Here is a 23,392-nt window from a genome sequence, read left to right on the forward strand (position 1 = left end):
TTTTTTTTTTTTTTTTTTGCTTAAAACAACACTAATTTATTTTCTTACCATTACTGTATAAGTCTTACATGGGTATCAATGGGCTAAAATCAAGGTGAATTTGATTCCCTTCCAAAGGTTGTAGGAGAGAATCTATTTCTGCGGTTTTTCAAGCTTCTAGAAGCTACTCACATACCTTGGCTTGTGACTTCCTTCCTTCATCTCTGAAGCCAGTAACATTGTATCTCTTTGACTAGTCTTCCACAGTCACACCATATCTTTTGTCCCCATTTTCTACTTTTTAAAATTTCAATAGTTTTGGGGGAAACAGGTGGTTTTTAATTAAATGGGTAAGTTCTTTAGTGGTGACTTCTGAGATTTTGGTGCACCCACCACCCGAGCAGTGTACACTGTACCCAATGTGTAATCTTTTATCCCTCCCCCACCCCAACCCTTCCCCCAGTCCGCTAAGTCCATTATATCATTCTTATGCCTTTGCATCCTCATAATTTAGCTCCCACTTACAAGTGAGAACATACGATATTTGGTTTTGATGAGCATATTTTCCTTTACATCTTAGATGTCTTTTTCCTCCATGGTTATAATCACAGCTTTAAAAATCATTGTCTTCTAATTTCAACATCAGCATCATCTTGAGGCCAGTTTTCATTGATTGTCTTTTTCTCTTGAAAATGTTACCTTTTTCCTGTTCCTTTATATGTCAACTAATTTTGTTTTTATTTATTTATTTATTTATTTATTTTTGAGATGGAGTCTTGCTCTGTCACCCAGGCTGGAGTGCAGTGGTGCAATCTCGGCTCACTGCAACTTCTGCCCCCTGGGTTCAAGCAATTCTCTGCCTCAGCCTCCCAAGTAGCTGGGATTACAGGCACCTGCAACCATGCCTGTCTAATTTTTGTATTTTTAGTAGAGATGGGGTTTCACCATGTTGACCAGGCTGGTCCTGAACTCCTGACCTCGTGATCCACCCGCCTTGGCCTCCCAAAGTGCTGGGATTACAGGCATGAGCCACCGCGCCCGGCCTATGTCAAGTAATTTTGTATTGAACACAGGACATTAGGGATAAGTTGTAAACACTCTGGATTCTGTTATAATCTGAACAGCATTAATATTTTTGGGTTTTATTTCAGTAGGGATATAACTTGGCTGGAATCAAATGCAAAATCTCCTACCCCTACACCCATTGCAGCTCAAATCTTAGTTCAGCTTATTTAGCCTTAGCTGAGCTGCTTGGAGTCTGACCTACGAATATATACATGGTCCAGAAGCCAGCCAGATATTTAGACAATTATATGCAGAATTTGGGCTACTCCTTTCTCCTTCTCTGTCTGGGATTTCTACTTTCCAGTAGGTATTTTTGCCCCCAAATTCTATCCTCTGATTATAAAGGGCAGTAAACCTTTCTCTTTTTTTTTTTTTTTTTTTTTTGAGATAGAGTCTGACTCTGTTGCCCAGGCTAAAGTGCAGTGGCACTATCACAGCCTACTGCAACCTCAACCTCTCCAGGCTCAAGCGCTCCTCCCACCTCACCCTTCCAAGTAGCTGGGACCACAGGCATGTGCCACCACACCCAGCTAACTCTTGTAATAGCAGAGATGGGGTTTCTCCATGTTGCCCAGGCTGGTCACAAATTCCTAGGCTCAAACAATCTTCCCGCCTTGGCCTCCCAAAGTTCTGGGATTATAGGCGTGAGCCACCATGCCCAGCCTTTTTTTTTTTTTTCTTTATTAAATAAAAGTCTTAACTGCCCTGCACAGCACTGATTGGAACTTGCCTTCAGACTAAACTCATGAACTGGGAAATTCACCTGTGAAGTTCTCATTTTCCATATATTGACTCCCTTCCAGTATCTGCCTGGCCTGTCACTCTCCAGTGCCTTCGGATAGTTGTTTTTTATATTCTCCCCCGGGTTTATAGTTGTTACCTGTGGTAGCGTTGATTATATGGGAGCTGGTCAGCCACACTGGAAATGGAAATCCTTTGTCTCATTTAAATGAATAATGCAAATGGCCCCATCTGAGAGATGGTAATCCTGAGTCTGGAAGGAAACAAAGTCACGGCATGTTACAGAATGGGCAGGAGAACAGTCGCCTATGGTTCTTTAAAACTGGGTTGGGGATTTTTAGAATCATAAACCAGACTGGCTTCTATGCAAATCCTCTGTTTTGTGCATTAGTAAGTTGGGGATAGTATTAACAAATAGTCAGTGTTCGTTAAGTGCTTACTAGGTCCAGTGTTGAGACCCTCAAATGCATATGAGCTCGGATTGCTTTTAGCGGGAAATTTTGCAGAGGAGGAGACTGAGGATTTGTGAGGTTAAACTCAAGCTGATAGTAGTTTGCATGATTAATCAATAATAATGATGGCTCATATTTATTGTATTATTATCATGTTGTAGATAATGCACTAGGGACTCTATTTATGTTATCTCATTTAATCCTCCCAACAACCCTATAATGTAAGTACTGTTAACAAACAGAGACTAAAAATGCTAAGTAAGGCAGGCGTGGTGGCTCACACTTGTAATCCCAGTACTTTGGGAGACTGAGGCAAGAGGATCACTTGAGCCTAGGAATTCAAGACCAGCCTGGGAAACAGATTGAGACCCTGTCTCTACTAAAAATAAAAAAATAAAAAATTAGCGGGGCATGATGGTGTGAGTCTGTAGTCCCAGCTACTGGGAAACAGAGATGGGAGGTTTGTTTGAGCCTGGGAAGTTGAGGCTGCAGTGAGTTATGATCACGCCACTGCACATCAGCCTGGGCAACAGAGCAAGACCCCGTCAAAAAAAAAAAAAAAAGGCTACGTAACACGCCCAAAGTCACATAATTGGCAAGGAGCAGCAGATCTGGGACTTGAACATAGGCAGATTAACTCCAAGCCTATTTGCTTAACCTCTATACCGCAATGCCTTCTTGCTATGGTAAAACATCTGAAAAGACCTATTACCCTATAGGTCCTCCAAGGAGGCATGTCACCTTCCTCTTAGCAATACTAGATTGGCTCCAACAGAAGGCTGTGGGCTTCTCTGGCACATGCACCTGGGTGGGACCCAGAGAATATCTGTGGAGTCTGAATCAACCCAAAAGCCAATATCCATCCGTTCATCAGGAACCCCAGCCTACAACGCAAAAGAGGAAATCTTCCTAAGTAGAAATAAACTGTAATAAATTGCAGAGGTTCCCTCGTCCTGGTTTTCACTTCATGTTTTGGATGCTGCATGCTGGGTGAGCGGAGATTCCAGGCACTGGCCAGGGCAGCTGCCCTGACTCCAAGGGCTGCCATGAACAACTTCCAGGCCATCCTGACTCAGGTGAGAATGCTGCTCTCCAGCCATCAGCCCAGCCTGGTGCAGGCCCTCTTGGACAACCTGCTGAAAGAGGAGCTCCTCTCCAGGGAATACCACTGCACTCTGCTCCATGAGCCTGATAGTGAGGCTCTGGCCAGGAAGATCTCTTTGACCCTACTAGAGAAAGGAGACCTGGACTTGGCCCTCCTGGGGTGGGCCCGGAGTGGGCTGCAGCCCCCAGCAGCCGAGAGGGGCCCCGGCCACAGTGACCATGGTGGTAAGTTGGCATCACTTTTAATCAAGGAGAAATGACAGACTGTAGACAGCTCAAGGATTTTCCCTCCTCTCTGAAAGGGAAGTCAATGGGAAGGCAGACTGGTGAGAAATCCAAGTGTCTAGTGAGCTGGCAGGAGCAGTGAAAACTTGGAGCACTGTCTCTGTTGCTGGGTGTGCTGGAGCGAACGGCGTGCTTCCCACTCTGCTGGAAGGAACCATCCCAGGGGCATGCAGCCAAATGCCTGCTTGGGTTCACTCCCTGAGCCCTGATGATACACCAACATTAATGGGGCATGGATGGACAGATCAGCTCCTGCCTTCAAAGGGGTCTGCTCTCTAGTGGGGAAGATGGATGCAGGCACAATCAGTGTGAGTCAAAATGAGAAAAATGGGGCCGGGCGCACTGGCTCATGCCTGTAATCCCAGCATTTTGGGAGGCCAAGGCAGGTGGATCACCTGAGATCAGTTCGACACCAGCCTGGCCAACATGGCAAAACCCTGTCTCTACTAAAAAATACAAAAAACAGCCAGACATCCTGGTGGGTGCCTGTAGTCCCAGCTACTCAGGAGGCTGAGGCAGGAGAATTGCTTGAACTCGGAAGGCAGAGGTTGCAATGAGCCGAGATCACGCTACTGCACTCCAGTCTGGGCAACAGAGCAAGACTCCATCTCAAAAAAAAAAAAAATAGAGAAATGGGGTGCAGAGAAAGGAGGAGCCAGAGAAAAAGCTGAAAGCAGAGCCCACTGTGTGTGTGGGGGGGGGGGCATGTGTGCGTTTGCATGCATTTGCTTATGTGTGCATGTGTGTGTCTGTGTGACACACAGAGACAGAAACCAAAAGACAGAGGGAGAGCGAGAAAGGAAGGGAGAGAAAGACAGACATAGAGACAGAGAGACAGGCAGAGACAGGGAGAAAAGGGAGGGAGAGGAAGGAAGGGGGAGGCTGATGGAGGAAGAGAAAAAGGGAGAAGGTGGGGGAAAGAAAGAGAGAATAAGAACTCGCTTACGGGAGAGAGAATGAAGGCCTTATTTTTAAGAGCGTTGGTGGCACACAATCATCTCAAACCAGAAAGACAAGCCTGCACTGTACTCTTTCCACACACATCCTTGGCTCCTCCAACTGTTTACGTCTCCTACCCAGTTACAAAGAAGTTCTCCCTTCATTGTAATGTCACAACTTTCTTTCTTTTTTTGAGACGGTGTCTGTTCTCTTGCCCAGGCTGGAGTGTAGTCGCATGATCACAGCTCACTGCAGCCTCCATTTGCGGTGCTTAAGTGATCCTCCCACCTCAGCCTCCCAACTAGCTGGGACCACAGGCATGCACCACTATGCCTGGCTAATTTTTTTTTTAATTATTTTTTGTAGAGCTGAGGTTTCACTATGTTGACCAGGCTGCTCGCAAACCCCTGAGCTCAAGCGATCCTCCCACCTTGGCCTCCCAAAGTGCTGGGCTTACAGGTATGAGCCACCACACCCAACCTGGTCATAACTTTCTAAAGACGGTGTTTGTTCCATCTCCTTCTGCAATACAAGTCTTGAGAGAATAACAGTGATTGACATTGATTGAGTATTTAGTGTGCCAGAAACAGCCTAAGCACAATCTAGAACCCTCTTACTTCTCCCTTGACCTTGAGCCCTTTGATCCCCATCCTTATTTAACACTTAAAGAAGAAAACAGACTCTGCCCAGGGGTGACGCAACTTGCCCAGGTCCCCCAGGTGGGAAGCGGTGAAGACTGGATTTGAAGACAGACAAGCTTGGATCTTCAACTTAGCCTTCAGGGCATCAAATGCATTTTGGTGGCCTTATCTTGGGCACCAGGGCAGTGTTGTTTACCAGCTTTCCTGCCAAGACATACATTTCTACAGGGCTGACTCTTCTTGTCGTCAAATTCTCACCCAAGTGGTTTCCATCGTCTATTGGACTCCTCTTTAATTCTCTTCCTCCTAACAGACACCTAGGCAAAGGGGCATCTTTACCCCCCAAACATTCTCCCTTGGCTTCTCAACAGGGGCGCAGAGAACCAGTGTGGTCTTGATGGTGGCACAGATGCCAACTGGGGGAGAAGCCAGAACCTTCCTCTCTCCCTGGCTGCAGCCCCTCCTGCCCCAGCCACATGTGCCTTCACTGCCGGACACTTCAGCCCCTCCCACCCCCTCTTTCCGAGAGTGCTGGTTCCTGTTATTTAACTCTGTTTCCTCCCTCGGGAGGTAATATATTTATTTCTGATCCCACGTGACTCCAGAAAGTGGAACTGCACTCGGGGCCCAGTGTGGTCTTCGGGGAGCTGGGAGGGGTGCAGGGCAAGTTGCTCTTTTCCTGCTTTCTCTTTCTGCCCTCCAGCCAGCTTCCCTCCAGGGCTGCCAGGCTTGACCTGCGACAGTGGGCAGGTGTGCTGCTGCTGGGCAGCTCTCAGAGGGGAAGAAAGAGGACAGGGCAAGAGAATTGCATGGTTTGTAAACAAAGGGCACTGACTTTCATTTTGATGGGGGTTTGGAAAAGGAAATCATCCATGTGGGGTTTTTGTGACCCTCCCTCTCAACCACTCTATAATGACCTTGGCCCTCTGCTGTGCTAAACGCTGCACTGGCTCCCATGTTACTCAGAGAAAAAGCTAAATCTGGACAATGGCCCACAAGGCCTTTCCTACCTCATCAGCTCCCTGCTCTCATCCCCTACTCCTGTCTGCCTTGTTCATCTACTCCAGCCATGTTGGCACCCTCGCTGTTCCTAAGACACGCTCAGCACACTGTCTGCCTCAGAACCTTTGCACATGCCGTTCCCTCTGCCTGGAGCACTGTTCTCTAAGCATTCTCTTGGTCAACCTCCTAAATTCCTTCTATTCTTTGCACCTTATCAATGAGGCCTGCCCTGACCAAGCCATTTAGAATTGCAACTCCTCCCTCCACACTCTGAGCCCCCTCCCCAGGTTGATTTTTTCCCCACTTTTTTTTTTTTTTTTTTTTTTTTGATACAGAGTCTTGCTCTATTGCCCAGCCTGGAGTGCAGTGGTGAGATCTCAGCTCACTGCAACTTCCATCTCCCGGGTTCAAGCAGTTCTCATGCCTCAGCTTCCCAAATAGCTGGGATTACAGGTGTGTGCCACTATGCTTGGCTAATTTTTGTATTTTTAGAGACAGGGTTTCTCCAAGTTGGCCAGGCTGGTCTTGAACTCCTGACATCAAGTGATCCGCCCACCCCACAAAGTACTGGGATTACAGGCATGAGCCACTGCGCCTGGCCCCCCACCTTCTGTATATCTTACTTTTGTATTGCGTGTGTGTTGTTTATTGTTTGATCCTCCCACTGGAAAATAAACTCCACATGGACATGGATCTATGTTTTGATCACAATATGTCCCAAATACCTAGCACAGGGCCTGAGCACAGGGTAGGTATGCAATATATATTTGTTGAATGTTCAGTGGATGGATGGGTTGATGAGTGGGTAGATGGATGAATGGATAGTTCATGTAATGCCATTATTCCTACTTTACCAATGAGTAAACTGAGGCACAGAGAAGTTAAGTGATTTGCCTCTGGTCATGACCTGAGGAGGGAGACTATGGGGTCTCATGAGTCCTGGCCAATTGCAGTACTTCCTGCAAAAAAAAAAAAAAAAAGTACTGCTTTAGCTTCCTCTTCTAAACAACCCAAGGGGCTACCGTAAATCTACCCCAAATAGGTTCGCAGTCTTCACACTGAAACCAGCCTGATGATTCAGAAGTCCCCTTCAGATATTGCAGTGCCTTAGGTGCAATTGTGCAGAAAGCCCAGTTCTGGAGATGGGAGCTTAAGGGTTTCGCTCTGTGCTACACTGAGCAACCTGTGTGCATCCAGCCCCAGGAAAGTTCCAGTGAGTCCCAAGAGTCAAAGTCCTTGCCCTGGAGGAACTCAGGTGCCTCAGTGGGAAGTTAAAGCAAACATTTAGGCAGTCCCTGGTCAACAGTGGGTCATGACATCTGAACAACATCTATCAGAGGCCAAAGAAGGGGGAGCTAGGATGGGTGATGATGGAAAAAGAACCAGGCTGGAGGCTGGACAGCTGGACAGCTCTGGATCTGAAGCCATGTTCTGCTCCTTACGTACCATGTGACCTTGGCCACATGACTAGACCACTCGGAATCTCAGTTTCTTCATCTCTGAAATGGGAGCAATGATACGAATCTCCCAGGGCTCTAGTGAGGGTTAAATGAGATGGTAGGTAGAAACCTTCCAAGGCAGTGCTTGGCATTATGTCGCACTGTATAAATATCAGACCACTCTGAGTCTAACAGCAAGGAGAATGGAACAAGAAGAAGATAAACCAGGGGTTTGAGGCACCAAGAAAAATAATTACTGCAGTCTGGGGGCCCCAGACAATATCTAGACACCTACCCCATGCAAAATGCAGTGCTGAGTGCTTGGGTACTGTGCATATTTGAGAAACAAATCAATGTGGCCCCTGCCCTCGAGTTGAACTGGCACATGGGCCATGTCCTCAGACAGCCTGAGTGCCTGTCCTGCCCTCCCAATTCCAAGAGGTATGACTTTGAGCACTTCCCGGGCACCCCGCCTCAGTTTCCCCATCTATAAAGTGGAGATGATAATAGCATTCAGAGTCATTGATCTAAGGGCTCAGGGACACCATTCCGTGTAAGCCCCATACACTCCCTGCAAGAGGAAGCTGGTTCTGACTCAGCCCTGAGGCTGGCGTCTGAGGCAACCACAAGCCCAACGTGGATGGTGGAAAGATGACTCTAAGTGGGGGCAACCTCAGCTGGCCTTGGGTTTGACCATGGAATGCGAGGCACAAAGGGGCCCATTTTGCATACTTTCTCAGAGGCTGTAGGGCACCTGCCAGGGTCTTACATTTTATTGATTCCTCTGACTCTACTTTGTTGCTTGTTTTTGTTGTTCTGATTTCATTGTGTGATATTTTTGCCCATGAGGTCTCAGTTCCAGGAATGACAGAACAAAGTCTCCCTCTGGGAAGTCGCCTGATTTATTGGAAAGGGAGGAACACCCCACAGATCGCTAAGCTCCCTTCCTCCAGCTTCCTTCCCCATCTGGCCCTTAGGATGTGAGAAACCAGAGCTGTGACACACCAGAGAGGAGAGAGGCTGTGCCCTCCCACCTTCCGGGCTTACTTTCCTGAGAACCAGCCCCTGTTCTGATCTTGGGAGTCTCCTTTGCCTCAGGGAAAGGGATGTGTTGGCGAGGAAGACTCGTGCCTTTCATCTTGGACTGCTTCTCTGGCCCTCTACCCCAGGAACCACAGAAGGAGACACACCTGCACCCGGAAGCTGGCATTTCCCCATGGGTTTTCCCAGGCCAGCCTGTTCCAAACACAGCTTGCCCCCAAGCCTGGCACTTCTCCAACCAGGCACGGTTTCTGTTCTCTGTTGCTATGACCTTGAGCGGTTCACCTGCATTCCTTACTGTCTACTTTCCCATCCACCTACCTGCCTGCCCTCCAACTTTCCTGATCTGTCTACCTACCTTCCTATATCTACTTCTTTTTATTATTATTATCATTATTCTCACCCTGTCTTTTTTTAATTTAATTTTTTTTGGGGGGGGGGCACACAGTCTTGCTTTGTAGCCCAGGCTGGAATGCAGTGGCGTGATCTCAGCTCATTATAACCTCTGCCTCCCAGATTCAAGCAATTCTCCTGCCTCAGCCTCCCGAGTAGCTAGGATTACAGGCGCCTGCCACCATGCCGAGCTAATTTTTATATTTTTAGTAGAGACAGGGTTTCATCATGTTGGCCAGGCTGGTCTCAAACTCCTGACCTCAAGCAATCCACCCATCTCAGCTTCCCAAAATGCTGGGATTATAGGCGTGAGCCACTGTGCCCAGCCTCTCGCCCTGTCTTATGGTGGTAATCTACTTCTCAATTTATCTATTTATATCTACTGTCTACATACTTATACACTTATTTACTCATGTCTACTTATCAGTTAATCCATTTCTCTACCTACCTAATCACCCATATATTTCCCATATATTTACATGTCAAAGTATTTCCCTGCGTTCCTACCAGCTAAGCCCCCTATACAACAATCCATCAGCAGGTCCAGGTTCTCATACACCCTCCCATGTCCCTCCCTAATTTGGATACATAGCAGTTGTATTCTGCTCACCTATCTCCCTATTCACCGATCTCTTTCTCTCCCTTTCTTGCCTCCTTTCTTTCCTTCTCCTGAATCATTTATTTAGCACCTGCTAGAAATTATGGTGGACTCCCCACCCAGTGCTCTTTCACCAAAAAAGCATGAGATGAAGAAGCACTTTTAACCTAGTAGGGGAGGAATCTTCATCCATTTGGAACTGCCTTGATCATTCAAATCTAAAACTCCATTCATTCCTTCAAATGGTCTTAGAATAGTGTATCTTTTATTTTATTATTTTATTTTATTTTTTGAGACAGGGTCTTGCTCTGTCGCCAAGGCTGGAGTGCAGTGGCACAATCACAGCTCACTACAGCCTCAATCTCCTGGGCTCAAGCCATCCTCCCACCTCAGCCTCCCAAGTAGCTGGGACTACAGGCAGGCACCACTATGCCCGGCTAATTTTTTTATTTGTTGTAGGGATGAGGTCTCGCTGTGTTGCCCATGGCTGGTCTCAAACTTCTGGGCTCAAGCGACATACCTGCCTTAGCCTCCCAAAGTGCAGTGTGCCACTGCACCTCGCCTGATAATGTGTCTTTCAAATGCTCAGTTCTGTGTAGGTATTGGGGTAAGTGTAGAAAATTAAAGACCTGATCGTAGACATTAACAGATGTATGATCTAATCAGAGGTAGCAGGGATGATGCTTATGAACTTGAAAGTTAAAGTTGTATTGCCAAAAAATGTTGCAGCAAGTTTTGTAAAACACAGCAAAGCAAGAAAATTATAGTTAGCTGGAAGCGCGATGAAGGTGGGAACTCGAGCTTTGCAGGATGGCTAAAATATAGACCAAAAGGGAGAAGGCAGGAGAGCAGCACCGGGAGGGAGCAAGTTCCCAGCATTCTTCCTTGGCTTGCAGGGAACCAAGGTGCGAAGGTAGGACTGAGCAGAATCTGTTTTGGGAGACTGCAGCAAGGACCGGCAATTTTTCCAGAACAACTGTTCTTTACTTGGAAGACCTAGTTAACTCCCCATCTCTCCCTGGGACTTGCCAGGGGACCCCAGCATGGCAACCTTAATGATGGTTCTGCTGGGTGCTAGTGGTTGCTGGCATGCTAGTTTCTGACTCGAGACAAATAAATTCAGATCCCTAGGGTAAGACCGGCTTCAGCAGCACCTCTCCTGACAGGGTTCCCGTCTCAGGAGAGAACTGACTTTGTCCCAAGCAGACCTGGGCTCGGGGAATCCTCATCACCTCTGCAAGAGTTTTTTGTTGTTGCTGTTGTTGTGTTTTGTTTTGTTTTGTTTTTGTTTTTGATTTTTTGAGATAGAGTCTCACTCTGAAGCCCAGGCTGGAGTGCAGTGGTGTGATCTCGGCTCACTTGCAACCTCCACCTCCCAGGTTCAAGCAATTCTCCTGCCTCAGCCTCCCAAGTAACTGGGATTACAGGCGTGCACCACCACACCTGGATAATTTTTCTATTTTTAGTAGAGACAGGGTTTCACCATGTTGGCCAGGCTGGTTTCGAATTCCTGACCTCAGGTGATCCGCCCGCCTCAGTCTCCTAAAGTGTTGAGATTACAGGCGTGAGCCACCACGCCCGGCCTGCAGGAGTCTTTAAGAGGCAGGAACAAGGATGCAGGTGTTTCAACAGAGAGGAAGCCTGGGGTGGGCTTCATTCCTCCTCGTGCTCTTTGCCCCCATTCACTTAGTGCTAGAGGTTGTCATTCTGCCTCTGAGACATCCGGCCCCCTCCCTCTCCATCCCCACACCCTCACCTGCCACTGCTGAAATCCAGGTGCGCCTCAGCTCCTGGCTGGGTACCACTGCCACTCATCTGTAGACTCTCTACCCTGGTGCCTTCAGGTGCCAAAGTGCATCCTCTGCCATCAGTCAAACACACAGGTTGACGGATGTCACTTGCTCTGCTCAGAGACCTGCACCGACACAGGCATGGTCATGTTCAGGTCTTGTGGACAAGAACTGGGTCTGGAGGAGTCAGGGAAGATGTAGATGAGGAAGGGGTACTGAAACGAACCTCTGGTACAGGGAAGATGTACCAGGCAGCTGCAGTCACCCAGGTGAGAGATGGTAGTCCTGGCTGGCCCATTCTAAGTTCCAAAGCTGCCTTGGCCATCGGTCTGAGGGTGGGATAGGGGGACATCAGAACCAGCTGTCTCTGAGAACATAAAGGGACCCCCATATGGGACCTCAAGACAGCTGAGCAGTCAGAGGCGCCTCTCCCATGGCACCAGGTCATAGGATAATGAGACTTCTTAGAATTTCTTTCTTTTTTTTTCTTTTTTTTGAGACTGAGTCTCACTCTGCCACCCAGGCTTGAGTGCAGTGGCACGATCTAAGCTCACTGCAACCTCCACCTCCCGGGTTCATGTGATTCTCATCCCTCAGCCTCCCGAGTAGCACACGCACCATCACGCCCAGGCTAATTTTTGTATTTTTAGTAGAGACAGGATTTTGCCACGTTGGCCAGGCTGGTCTTCAACTCCTGACCTCAAATGATCTGCCCACCTCAGCCTCCCAAAGGACTAGGATTACAGGCATGAGCCACTGTGCCTGGTCCTTCTTAGAATTTCTGACATTCACCATGTCCGTTTGTTAGCCCCACTAAGCAAGGCTGTTTCAAATTGACTCAGCATTTCTTATTTGTCAATTTCTACCCCACTCCTCACCCGGGGACTTCTGAAAACAATGAAGGCTTCAAAGTAATCACCTTACAAAGAAGGGCATCATCCTCATTTCACACATGGGGAAACTGAGGACCACAGAGAGGAAGTAAAGAGGCCAAGGTCACACACCTGCTACTAAGTTCCCCATCCAGTGCTCTTTCAGCAAAAATGCATGAGGCACACAAGTCATGTTTCCAAACCTTCATTTCAGTACCACCTTCATCATTTTTGTGTTTTCTACATAACACTTTACTATTATTTATGACAGGGTTTTTTTTAACCACTCACCTTTTTTACTTATCTTTCTTTTCTTTTTCTTTAGGAGAGGCAGGATCTCACTCTGTTGCCCAGGCTGGAGTGTATGTCATGATCATAGCTCACTGCAGCCTCCAACTCCTGGGCACACTCGATCCTCCCACTTCAGCCTCCAGAGTAGCTGGGACTATAGTTGTGCACCATCATACATGGCTAATTTTTAAAAAATCATTTGTAGAAAAATTAGCTGGATGTAGGAGAATGGCGTGAACCCAGGAGGCAGAGCTTGCAGTGAGCCAAGATAGCGCCACTGCAGTCCAGCCTGGGCGAAAGAGCGCGACTCCGTCTCAAAAAAAGAAAAAAAGAAAAGAAAAGAAAAATTAGCTGGACATAGTGGCAGGTGCCTGTAATCCCAGCTGCTTGGGAGGCTGAGGCAGGAGAATCAGTTGAACCCAGAACCCGGGAGGCGGAGGTTGCAGCGAGCCAAGATCATGCCATTGCACTCTAGCCTGGCAATAAGAGTGAAACTCCCGTCTAAAAAAAAACAAAAACAAACAAAAAAAACCCCAACAATTTGTAGACATAGGGTGTCACTATGTTGCCCAGGCTAGCCTCCAACTCCCGGCTTCAAGCAATCCTCCTGCTTCGGCCTCCCAAAATGTTGGAATTACAGGCACAAGCCACCTGGCCCAGCCATCTACTTTATATTCAAATAAAACTTTATGTCCCATTATAAAGGGGAAAAAATGGCAAAAACAGGAGGTAACCATTTAACAAGAAAGCAGAGTGATGTTAGATTATAGCAAGATACTGTTGACTGTAGAAGGCTCTGAGGCTAGAGAGCTGCTTTCTATAAAACGGAGTGATCATATATTAGAAGAGGTGTTAAAGACATGTTCACACCAAGCTGAGACTTCCTCCTTGATACCACCAGGAGGATGGGCAGAGACTGGAAAAGACACTAACTTTCTCCCTATGGGAGTCAGTATTATTTAGCATCACTTTGGCGGGTCACCCCAAACCATCTGACTACAAGGGTACCATATTTGGGTTAACACTCTTTTAGGTATAATTTATGTTTTAGTCCAATGTCTTGGGATGAAAATGACAGGTGGGCCACTTATGATCTCCAGAGAAATTCAGGGCAATTTGGTGTGGGAGTAGGCATGGTAGAGGAGAGCAGCATCTAAGAAGTCCCCAGCAGAGGCTCTCAGCTTGTCTTGAGGCATCTGGGCGGAGGGCTATGATACTGGCCCCATCCTGCAGAAGGTGGCAGATATTGGCAGCTGGCACCAGTGCGGTTCCATTGCGATCATCATTTCTGAACGTCAGACTGTTGAAGGTTCCCCCAACAGATTTTCTGTGCAACTTTCTGTCTTCACCAAATTCAATCCACAGTAAGGAAGTGAAATTAATTTCAGAGGTGTGGGGAGGGCTTAAGGGAGTGTGGTAAAATTAGAGGGTGTTCAGAAACAGAAATCTGACCGCTTGGGGCCACCTTGCAGGGAGAGTTTTTTTGATGATCCCTCACTTGTTTCTTTGCATGTTGGCTTAGCTTGGCGGGCTCCCAACTGGTGACTGGTTAGTGATGAGGCTAGTGATGAGGCTGTGTGCTTCTGAGCTGGGCATCCGAAGGCATCCTTGGGGAAGCTGAGGGCACGAGGAGGGGCTGCCAGACTCCGGGAGCTGCTGCCTGGCTGGGATTCCTACACAATGCGTTGCCTGGCTCCACGCCCTGCTGGGTCCTACCTGTCAGAGCCCCAAGGTAAAAAGGCCGGGAAAGCATCTTAATTTAGCGTGCAGTCTCAGCTGGTCCTGCCATTCCAGATAAACAGAGAAACCATTCTGAATTGGGGATGGGGGTGAGGATGGGAACAGGAGTCTGTGTCCTGCTGGGGCAGGCCATTGGAAGATGTGAAAGAGTTGTCTATTTCCTTCCACCGGAGGGAAACTTCAGGTCAGCCAGGTGTCTGGAGTATGAACCATGTATCAGCACCGAAAGGTTCTAGAAGTCAGACTTTCGGGCAGTGTGTCACTAACTCTCAGCATGCTGGCCTGGCTTGGCCCACAGCAAGGTCTTCTCGCCTCCCTTTGGGTAAATACTGAGGGGTGCCTCTGCAGGACGGGACCTCTGCCAGACTCTACTCCATACCCAGAGAAGCAGGGAAACCAAAATTGGAGTCAGCCTTGAGGTGTAGCTGTTGAGCCCTCAGCAGCTGGGGAGAGCTGGCGGATGCCGCCCTCCCCCCAGTTTCCAAATGGTGTTGTTTAAAAAGGGTCAGGGGACGGGGGAACAGATGGTGGGAAGAGCACAGTGCAGACACCTGGCACCGGCTCTGAAGGCAGCATGGCAGCTACACCGTTGGCTGGGAAGGGTGTGCCCCTGAAGAAGTCATTTACATTCTCGAGTCACTTTTCCTGGAGTGTACAATGGACCTGTGGGAAAGCCTGTATGAAAGGGTAATGATGAGGGACCTAGCACAGTGTCCAGTATTTTATAGGAACTGGAATTGAGCTCATAGGAGCTCAATTTTATTGGCATTGCTGTTGTTGGATGGTTAAAGGGGTGGTATCCCTTTTCTCAGACTCCCCTGAAATGTATGGTTTGCTTTGAACCCAGAGACTGATGACAGGTCTGCCGGTGTGGTTGGGTGCAGCCTTAAGTTGCTACGGGAAAGTGTTGGAGGGGGAGAAGTCAGAGGTAACCTTGCCCCCTCCCTCAATTCCAGATGAGGAAATTCAGGCCTGAAAAGGGAAAGTGACCACCTCAAGGTCTCCTGCCCTGGAGGACCCAGCAGGAATCCAAGACCTCTGAAAAGGACGGGCAGGGCTCTTGCCACGGCTGGGGGTGTGGTCATGGGAACACAGGTTTTCCATCCATGGAAGGTACCTGAGGGATTTTCTCTTCCTCCCTAGGGCCAGCATCAGAGGAGTGAATAGCTCAGTTAGCTCATCTCAGGGGCCATGTGCCCTCAGAGGTGGTTTGCCACTTTCACGGTTGGACTGAGTTGGAGAGAAACAGAGACCCACCCAGGGGTGGGGACAAGCTCCCTGCAAATCAGGACTTGCAGATCACTTGCCCAAGTGGCTCCCTAGCTCCTGGCTCCTGGCCCGGGGCCTGGGACTCTCCCCGAAGTGGGGCTGGCCACTGTGAGGAACCGACTGGAGGCAGGGACCTCTTGGATGGCCCAGGCAGTTGGGATGCCACTTCTGATAAAGCACGTGGTGGCCACAGTAGGTGCTTGGTTGCTCCACAGCCTGGCCCGAGCTCAGCGCTGTAGAAAGAAAGTGAAAGGGAAAAAGAACTGCGGGGAGGCGGGGAGGTAGGATGACCAGCGGACGAGCTGCCACAGACTTGCCGCGGCCCCAGAGCTGGCGGGAGGGAGAGGCCACCAGCAGCGCGCGCGGGAGCCCGGGGAACAGCGGTAGGTGACCAAAGTCTCCTCTGTAACCCCTAAGGTCGGGCTGAGAATCGAGGCTCCGAGACTGTCAGCTACTTGCTCAAGGTCACACAGCAAGTCTGGGAGGATGGGGGGATGGAATATGCAAAATGTAGGGCCGGGAAACACCTCGTTTCCAGCATCCCTGCAACGACTCTGCGCGGGAACCAGGAGCCGGGAACCCGGAGCTTGGCTTGCTGTGCCCAGAGCTCCGGGGCCGTGGGCGGGTGGCAGGAAAGCCTGGCGGCAGCTTCTGCAGAGAAGCCGGAGCGCAGACTGGGAGCGCGGAGCAGACACACTCCCCCGGCCACCCTTGGCCGACTCCGCGCGCCCGGGATCCTGCAGAGGTACGCGCCCTTCTTGTACGCCAGACTTTGGACCAGGGCCGCCGTTCCCTGAGCTTCACTTTCCCTGTAGGGTCATATTCCATCTCTAACTCTGGAATCTTGGGTATTGGGCTCTCCAGGCGGGGGGCCCTGCGCAGGGAGGCAGTAGGGAGCCAAACCTTTAACCAGAGGATGGGAGAAGTCCTCAACTCTCGTTGAACATCTTGGCGAAGGTGTGTGCTGTTGGGAGGGGTGGGGGAGGGATCCCCCGGACTGAACCGATCTCTTGATCTCTCACTTCTCTACCTCGCTTTGGGGCCCTGAGTCACACCCTCTAAGGAGAGAGGCTAAAGCGCCCCGGAAAGCCAGCGTGCGAATGCCGGGGTGGGAGTGGGAGATTGGATCTCCCTGGGGTCCAGGAAAGCCGGAATCGGAGCCACCATGCTTAGCTTAGTCTGGAACTCTTAAAAGCCGCGGTCCTCCTGAGTCCCACAGCCCCTCTCCACCCTAGGTGGCACAGGAGAGGTGGCAAAAGCCTAGAAGTTCAAGGCATGGCTCCCTCCCCAGCCGCAGCCTGGAGTGTCTAACTTTGGCAGGAAGTCTTCCGTTTCTGCTCCCCATTCCAAAGAAAAAATAAATAAATACTTCTCCGGAGTGAGATTAAGGAAACAGGTACTACTTCCTCTTGGAGAAAGAGGAGCCAAAGGAACTTGACTCCAACAAATGATCACCTTGCAAACCCCCGGCTCCCTTAGGGGATGACCTGGTCTCCAACAATCTCAGAACGTTTGGAGGCAGGGTCTTTGGAGATGACTGAGTGGGGAATCCCAGGCTCCCCACACATGAACATCACCTGGGATGATCAACCTGTTCAGGATGTAGGTTCCCGGGCTCACCCCCAGGCCCGGTTGGCTAGGCCTGGGGTGAGGCTGAGATCCTGCAGGTTAAACCATCTATCCCAGGTGACTCCAATGTTCGTTTGTGGGGCAAAAGTCCCTCAAGTCAGAGACACTGGGAGGCGCTGATGTGGTCTCATCTCTTTACTCTCCCTGTTACAAAACCTCTATCAGAAAAGGAGTACCAGGAGGTGTTTTGTTTTGTTTTGTTTTGCTTAACGCCACATAGCAAGCAGTTTGCAGACGCAGGATTTGAACCCTGGTCTACTGAGAGCCCAGCCCAGTGCAGCAAGCAGATGTGAACCTCCACAAATGCAGGGCAGGACCCAGGCAGTCAGAGAGAAACCTGTTGATACCCAGTCTGTCTGATGGCTGGGGCTTGGTTTCATGTCCTAAGACCCAGCCTCAGATACCTTGAGAAGAGCAGAATCAGAAATTAACCCAAGGAAACTCTGGATCAGTTCCAGGCAATCAGGGAAGTGGCTGGAGGGAGGTAGGAAGCTTCTGGACTTAGCCTCAGATTTGCCTTGAGTCACACTGACAAGTGACTTCCCCTCTCTGAGGTTCATCTGTAAAATGGATAAAACATGAGAGCTTGCTTGATGACGTCTGATGTGTACAGAAAAAGCACTTTAGAAAACCACCAAAGAATATTCATGCATTGGGAATAATTATTATAGATCCTAAAGGGATTGTTTAGAAAGATCAGAGAGGGGCCGGGAGCAGTGGTTCACACCTGTAATCCTAGCACTTTGGGAGGCTGAGGCGGGTGGATTGCTTGAGGCCAGGAGTTCAAGACCAGCCTGGGCAACCTGGAGAAACCCCAACTCTACTAAAACACTTTTTTTGTGTTTTAGCCAGGCATGGTGGTGCACACCTGTAATCTCAACTACTTGGGAGGCTGAGGCACGAGAATCACTTGAACCCAAGAGGCGGAGGTTACCCGAGAGGTGGAGGTTACCCGAGAGCTGAGATTGCACCACTGCATGCCAGCCTGGGCAACAGAGCAAGACTGTCTCAGGAAAAAAAAAAGAGAGAGAGAAAAGTCAGAGAGGAAAGCATAGGCAGATGGGAGGTTTCCAAAGACCAAGACACACACAGTCAAAAGACAGTTCAGAAAGGGGCATTAGTTACCATCGATTCTCATAGGAAGGACATAGATAGTTTTCAGATTCCTTCAATCCTTCTGACATCAAGGACAAAGTCTCTGATTTTCCCTGATGTTTGACAGTGCCCTAATGCTTGCTAAGATTTCTTTTTAACAAAGTGGTAAAGAAGCTGAGATTATTTTAGTAACATTGTTTCTTTTTCAACCACAAGTGATACTGTTGGTTTGGTTTTGCTTTTCCGTTTATACATGGAAAAAAAAGTTTTCTTTTTGTAAAATCATGGTAAAATACATATAACATAAAACTTACCATTTTAACCACTTTCAAATGTACATTTCAGTGGCATTAAATATTTCAAACTGTTGTGCAACCTCCGCTACCATCCATCTCCAGAACTTTTTCATCCTCCCAAACTGAAACTCTACCCAATAAGCAATAACTCCCCACTGCCCCTTCCACCCAGCTCGTGGTAACTCCAACTTCCTGTCTGTATGTTTTGGGCTACTCTAGACACCGCCTATAAATAGAATTACGCGATATTTGTCTTTTCGTGCCTGGCTTCTTTCACTTAGCATAATGTCTTCCAGGTTCATCCATGTCGTGCCATGTGTAATTCCTTTCTATGGCGGAATAGTATTCTAATATGTGGATATCCCATATTTTGTTCATCCATTCATTTGTTGATAGACACTTGGGTTGTTCCTACCTCTTGACTATTGTGAATAATCTTGCTAGGTACATGGGTGGACAAATATCTGTCTGACTCCCTGCTTTCAACTCTAGAAAGCTTTCTTTTAAAATCGGTCTATTTAAGTTTCTTTAAAAAGTTAATTTAAGAAAAATACTAAGGTAAATTGTAGAACAGGTGATATGTCAATATGACCCCAAAAATTGTAAAGATGGAAGACGAATGCCTGCAGTTTGGGAAACCGGATGAGAGGAAAGACCTGGAAGCTATTGTAAAATCTATGCTGACGGTCTGGTAACTACTAGACCAAGGGCATGGCAGCAGAGGGCAGCTGAAAGACTTCAGGAAGGAAAGATATAAGAATTAAGAAAGGGGCCTGGTGCAGTGGCTCATGCCTGTAATTCCATCACCTTGGGAGGTCAAGGCAGGATGATGGCTTGAGACCAGGAGTTCAAGACCAGCCTGGGCAACAGAGCAAGACCTTTTTTTAGGAAAAAAATACATAAATTAATAAAAATAAATTTTTGAAAATACAGATTCCAGGCCGGGCATGGTGGCTCACACCTGTAACCCCAGCACTTTGGGAGGCTGAGGCCGGTGGATCACCTGGGATCAGGAGTTTGAGACCAGCCTGGGCAACATGGTGAAACCCCGTCTCTCCTAAAAATACAAAATTAGCCGGGTGTAGTGGTGCATGCCTGTAATCCCAGCTACTCGGTAGGCTGGTGGAGGAGAATCGCCTGAACCCGGGAGGCGGAGATTGCAGTGAGCCGAGATCACACCATTGCACTCCAGCCTGGACAACAAGAGTGAAACTCCGTCTCAAAAAAAATGAAAGAAAATACAGATTCCTGGGCCCGGCTGCAGACTCCCTGAATAGAATCACCGGGGGTGAGGCCCAGGACGCTGTGTTTTTAACACCCTTCCCAGGTAATTCTCACTCACAGCCAAGCCTGCCAATGGCTGGACTCCGTAGTCAGATCTCAGCAAGCAGGACTGGCTCGTGGTTCATCTTGGGGTCTCCAGCACCCAGCAGAGTGCTGGTGGGGGGACTGTGTTAAGTAGAGCCGGATGGGTCAGGACTGGAGTGTGGGGCCTGGCTTTGCTAACTGCAGTCACAAGATCCTCATCACTCCACCCCCTACCCCAGCACCAGGGTCAGGTTCCCTTCCAGGAAAAACTTGTTGGACTCCTTTCCAGGTCATTGACTGCAGTTAGGAGTGGCATGCAGAAGGGAGGCTATCTGGAGCTGGGACAGACCAGGCAAGCGGGGAAGGGAACTCTTATCCCAACCCTGCATTCTGGACAGGGACTGAAGGTCTCCTGGCTGCAGCTCATACAACTCATCTTCATTCTCATCCTGGGACCACCAGGCCCCTCACCCACAATAAGTTTACCCTTTACTGGCAAATGCACAAGCTGGAGATGATGGCTCGTTTGAGTTTTAAGATTTTCCAACTTGTTATGAGGTCAGTGTCCTCAATCGGGACCCAGAGAAGATAGGTGGCTTGCCTGAACTTTCAGAGGGGGCATCTGTGGTGTCTTTTGTGGGGTCCTGTAGGATTTCCAGGCCCCTCTTGGAGGAAAAATAGAAGTAAGTTGTCTCAGGTCAGATTGTCTGGGAAGCCAAGTAGGAGATGGAGATTTGCATATAGGAGGTTTACTGGGGACATTCACAGGAGGGAACACCCGAAGGAAAAGGGAAGAAAGCAGGGTTGGGAAGCAGCAGGAGTTGAGGTGCAATGCAGTCACAGCAGAGGTCTTAGCCAATCCCATAGGGAGCACTCAAGCTGGGACAGCAAGGAAGCTAGACCTTCACATCCCTCATCTACCTCCGTCCTCCCATACAGGCATAGCCTCCCCCATGATGAACACTCAGCACCAGACTGATACATTTGTTATAATCAATGAACCTACATTGATGCATCATTATTACCCAAGGTCCATGGTTTGTTTACATGAGGGTTTACTCTTGGTGGTGTAGATTCTGTGGGTTTGGACAGATACATGATGTAATGTATATGACATTATAGTATCACACAGACTCATTTCACTCCCCTAAAGATCCCCATGCTCTGTCTATTCATCCCTCCCTCTCTCTCCCATAACCCTGGGCAACCCCCGACCTTTTTATCTCCATCATTTTGCCTTTTTCAGAGAAATAGCTGGAGACATACGGTATGTAGCCTCTTCAGATTGGCTTCTTTCACTTGGTGGAGTTGTGTTTTTATTTTTTTTAATTATTTTCATGTATTTATTTATTTTTGAGACAGGGTCTCACTCTGTCACCCAGGCTGGAGTGCAGTGGCACAACCACAGCTCACTGCAGCCTTGACGACCTCTCCAGGCTCAAGTGATCCTCCCGCCTCAGCCTTCTGAGTAGCTGGGATTACAGATGCACACCACCATGCCCAGCTAATTTTTGTATTTTTTGTAGAGACGGGGTTTTGCCATGATGACCATGCTGCTCTCGAACTCCTGGGCTCAAGTGATCTGATCCACCCACCTCGGCCTCCCAAAGTCCTAGGATTACAGGCATGAGCCACCACGCCCAGGCTGAGCTGTGCTTTTAAATTGTACTCTGTACAGCTTATTTTAGGCAAGAGAGGTTTCAAGGACAGAAATGAATCCTGCCTCTCCTTGCCCCAATAACCCATCCCTTCCAAGCCATCATCTTTCCAGAAGTCAGAGCTAGAAGGGACCTGAAAAGGGCCTCTAAGCCACAGATGTCAAACCCAAGAACCAAAAAGGCCATAATGGTGAGAAATGTGTCCCAGCAGAAGGCAATAGGAAGTAATGGAGCCTCTGGCAATCCTATTTAACCACAGCGCTCTCTCTTCACCTGTTCAGGAAGTTAGGATCCATGTAAAAGTTCATCTGAAAACCACTGCTCTTGTGTGACCCTCTTATTTAACAGATGAGGGCCCTGGGGACCAGAGAGGGGAACGAGCTTGCACAAAGTCACACAGCCTCTCAGAAGCAGAGCAGTGCCCAGATCTCAGGTCTCATGACTCCTGGGTCAATTCCATCCCACCAGGCTGTTGTAAACACCGCCATTTCCATGACTGAGCTTGTCCTTCTTTCTTTAACCTGCCTCCAACTGCTGAGAAGCCCTTTGGCTAGGGATTGCAGCCAATTTTGCTTTGTTTTTCACTTTCCTGCTCTGAAGTTACTTTGTTTGCCAGAGGCTGGTTGGTTCAAACCCAAAGGGCAGGGAGCTGCAATGGAAATCCATTCAAGGGTACTGGAATTGGGATGGCAAAAAGGAGCAGCAGGCAGGTGTCAGCAGGGAGCAGCTCTTTGCATCCCACAGTTCCCAGGGAGCTTACCATTCTTTCATTCATTCATTCGTCCTTTCATTTATGAGACAAGGTCTCACTCTGTTGCCCAGGTTGGAGTGCAGTGGCACAGTCATTGCTCACTGCAGCCTCAAGCTCCTGAGCTCAAGCCATCCTCCTGCCTCAGCCTCCAAAGTAGCCGAGACTACAAGGGCACTCCACCACACCCAGCTAATTTTTGTATCTTTTATTTCTGAAGCGATGGGGTTTCACTATGTTGCCCAGGCTGGTCTCAAACTCCTGGCCTCAAGTCATCCTCCCTCCTCAGCCTCCCAAAGTGCTGGGATTACAGGTGTGATCTCAGACAGCTTACCTCTTAATCACCTTTCCATCTGAGCTGGCAGCAGAGCTGGGAAAGTGCACCCAACACCCCAGATGCTGCAACTTTAGTGCTTCCTGCTCCTTCTCTGTGTGGAACTGGCCTGTTTGGGTACCCAGGGCCAGTCCCCTCCAAGACCCTCTGTAGAAAAAGACCCTACTGTACACCTCAATTCCATTGCAGGACAGGACACAATTGAATCCTGCCTCTCCCTGCCCCAGTCACCCATCCCTCCCAAGCCATTATCTTGGGACCTGCAAGGGCCTCCAAGCCAAGGGTGGCAAATCCAAATACCAAAGGGGCCATAATGATGTAAAATGTGTCCAGGCAGAAGGCAATAGGGAGTAGTGGGGCCTCTGGTAACAATTGTGTGTACTCTATATAGAGACATTGTGATGGTGATTTACACACACACACACACACACACTTATATTGGCTTGGGAAACAAAACAAATAGGCCTATCGACTGGATTCAACTTTTGATTTTGCAGCCAAGCCCCTGTGGCACAGCTGAGGAGCTTGCAGGTCAGAAAGGGGATTTAGAGCCAACCAATAGCAATATTTCCAGACCTCTCCTGACATGAAGCTCATCTGACCTCCTGCCCCCATTACACACATATACATGCACACCCATGCATGTAGGCACATGCGCGCACGTCTTCTAGTCTCCCTGCCTT

The 23,392-nt window shown here is 48.7% G+C and overlaps 1 protein-coding gene across 48 annotated transcripts in view; it reads left to right on the forward strand.

The window, feature by feature from the left end:
* Positions 1–3,252: 3,252 nt before the first annotated feature.
* CIITA (class II major histocompatibility complex transactivator) overlaps positions 3,253–23,392 on the forward strand; it is a 71,641-nt gene continuing 51,501 nt past the window's right edge. For 14 of the 48 annotated variants that reach the window (XR_010152267.1, XR_010152266.1, XM_054668196.2 and 11 more), the window contains exons 1-2: positions 14,153–14,364; positions 15,516–16,024. Coding sequence is in view for 29 of the 48 variants with exons in the window: in XM_054668196.2 (XP_054524171.1) it covers positions 15,928–16,024 (97 nt within the window). In the remaining 19 variants the exon portion in view is untranslated. Of the gene's footprint in view, positions 3,567–14,128; positions 14,365–15,515; positions 16,387–16,574; positions 16,599–23,392 lie in introns of those variants that run through there. The other 34 variants (XR_010152263.1, XR_010152262.1, XM_054668197.2 and 31 more) reach the window with 20 other exon arrangements.

The sequence above is a fragment of the Pan troglodytes genome, chromosome 18 (genome assembly GCF_028858775.2).
Source record: "Pan troglodytes isolate AG18354 chromosome 18, NHGRI_mPanTro3-v2.0_pri, whole genome shotgun sequence".
Taxonomy (NCBI): domain Eukaryota; kingdom Metazoa; phylum Chordata; class Mammalia; order Primates; family Hominidae; genus Pan; species Pan troglodytes.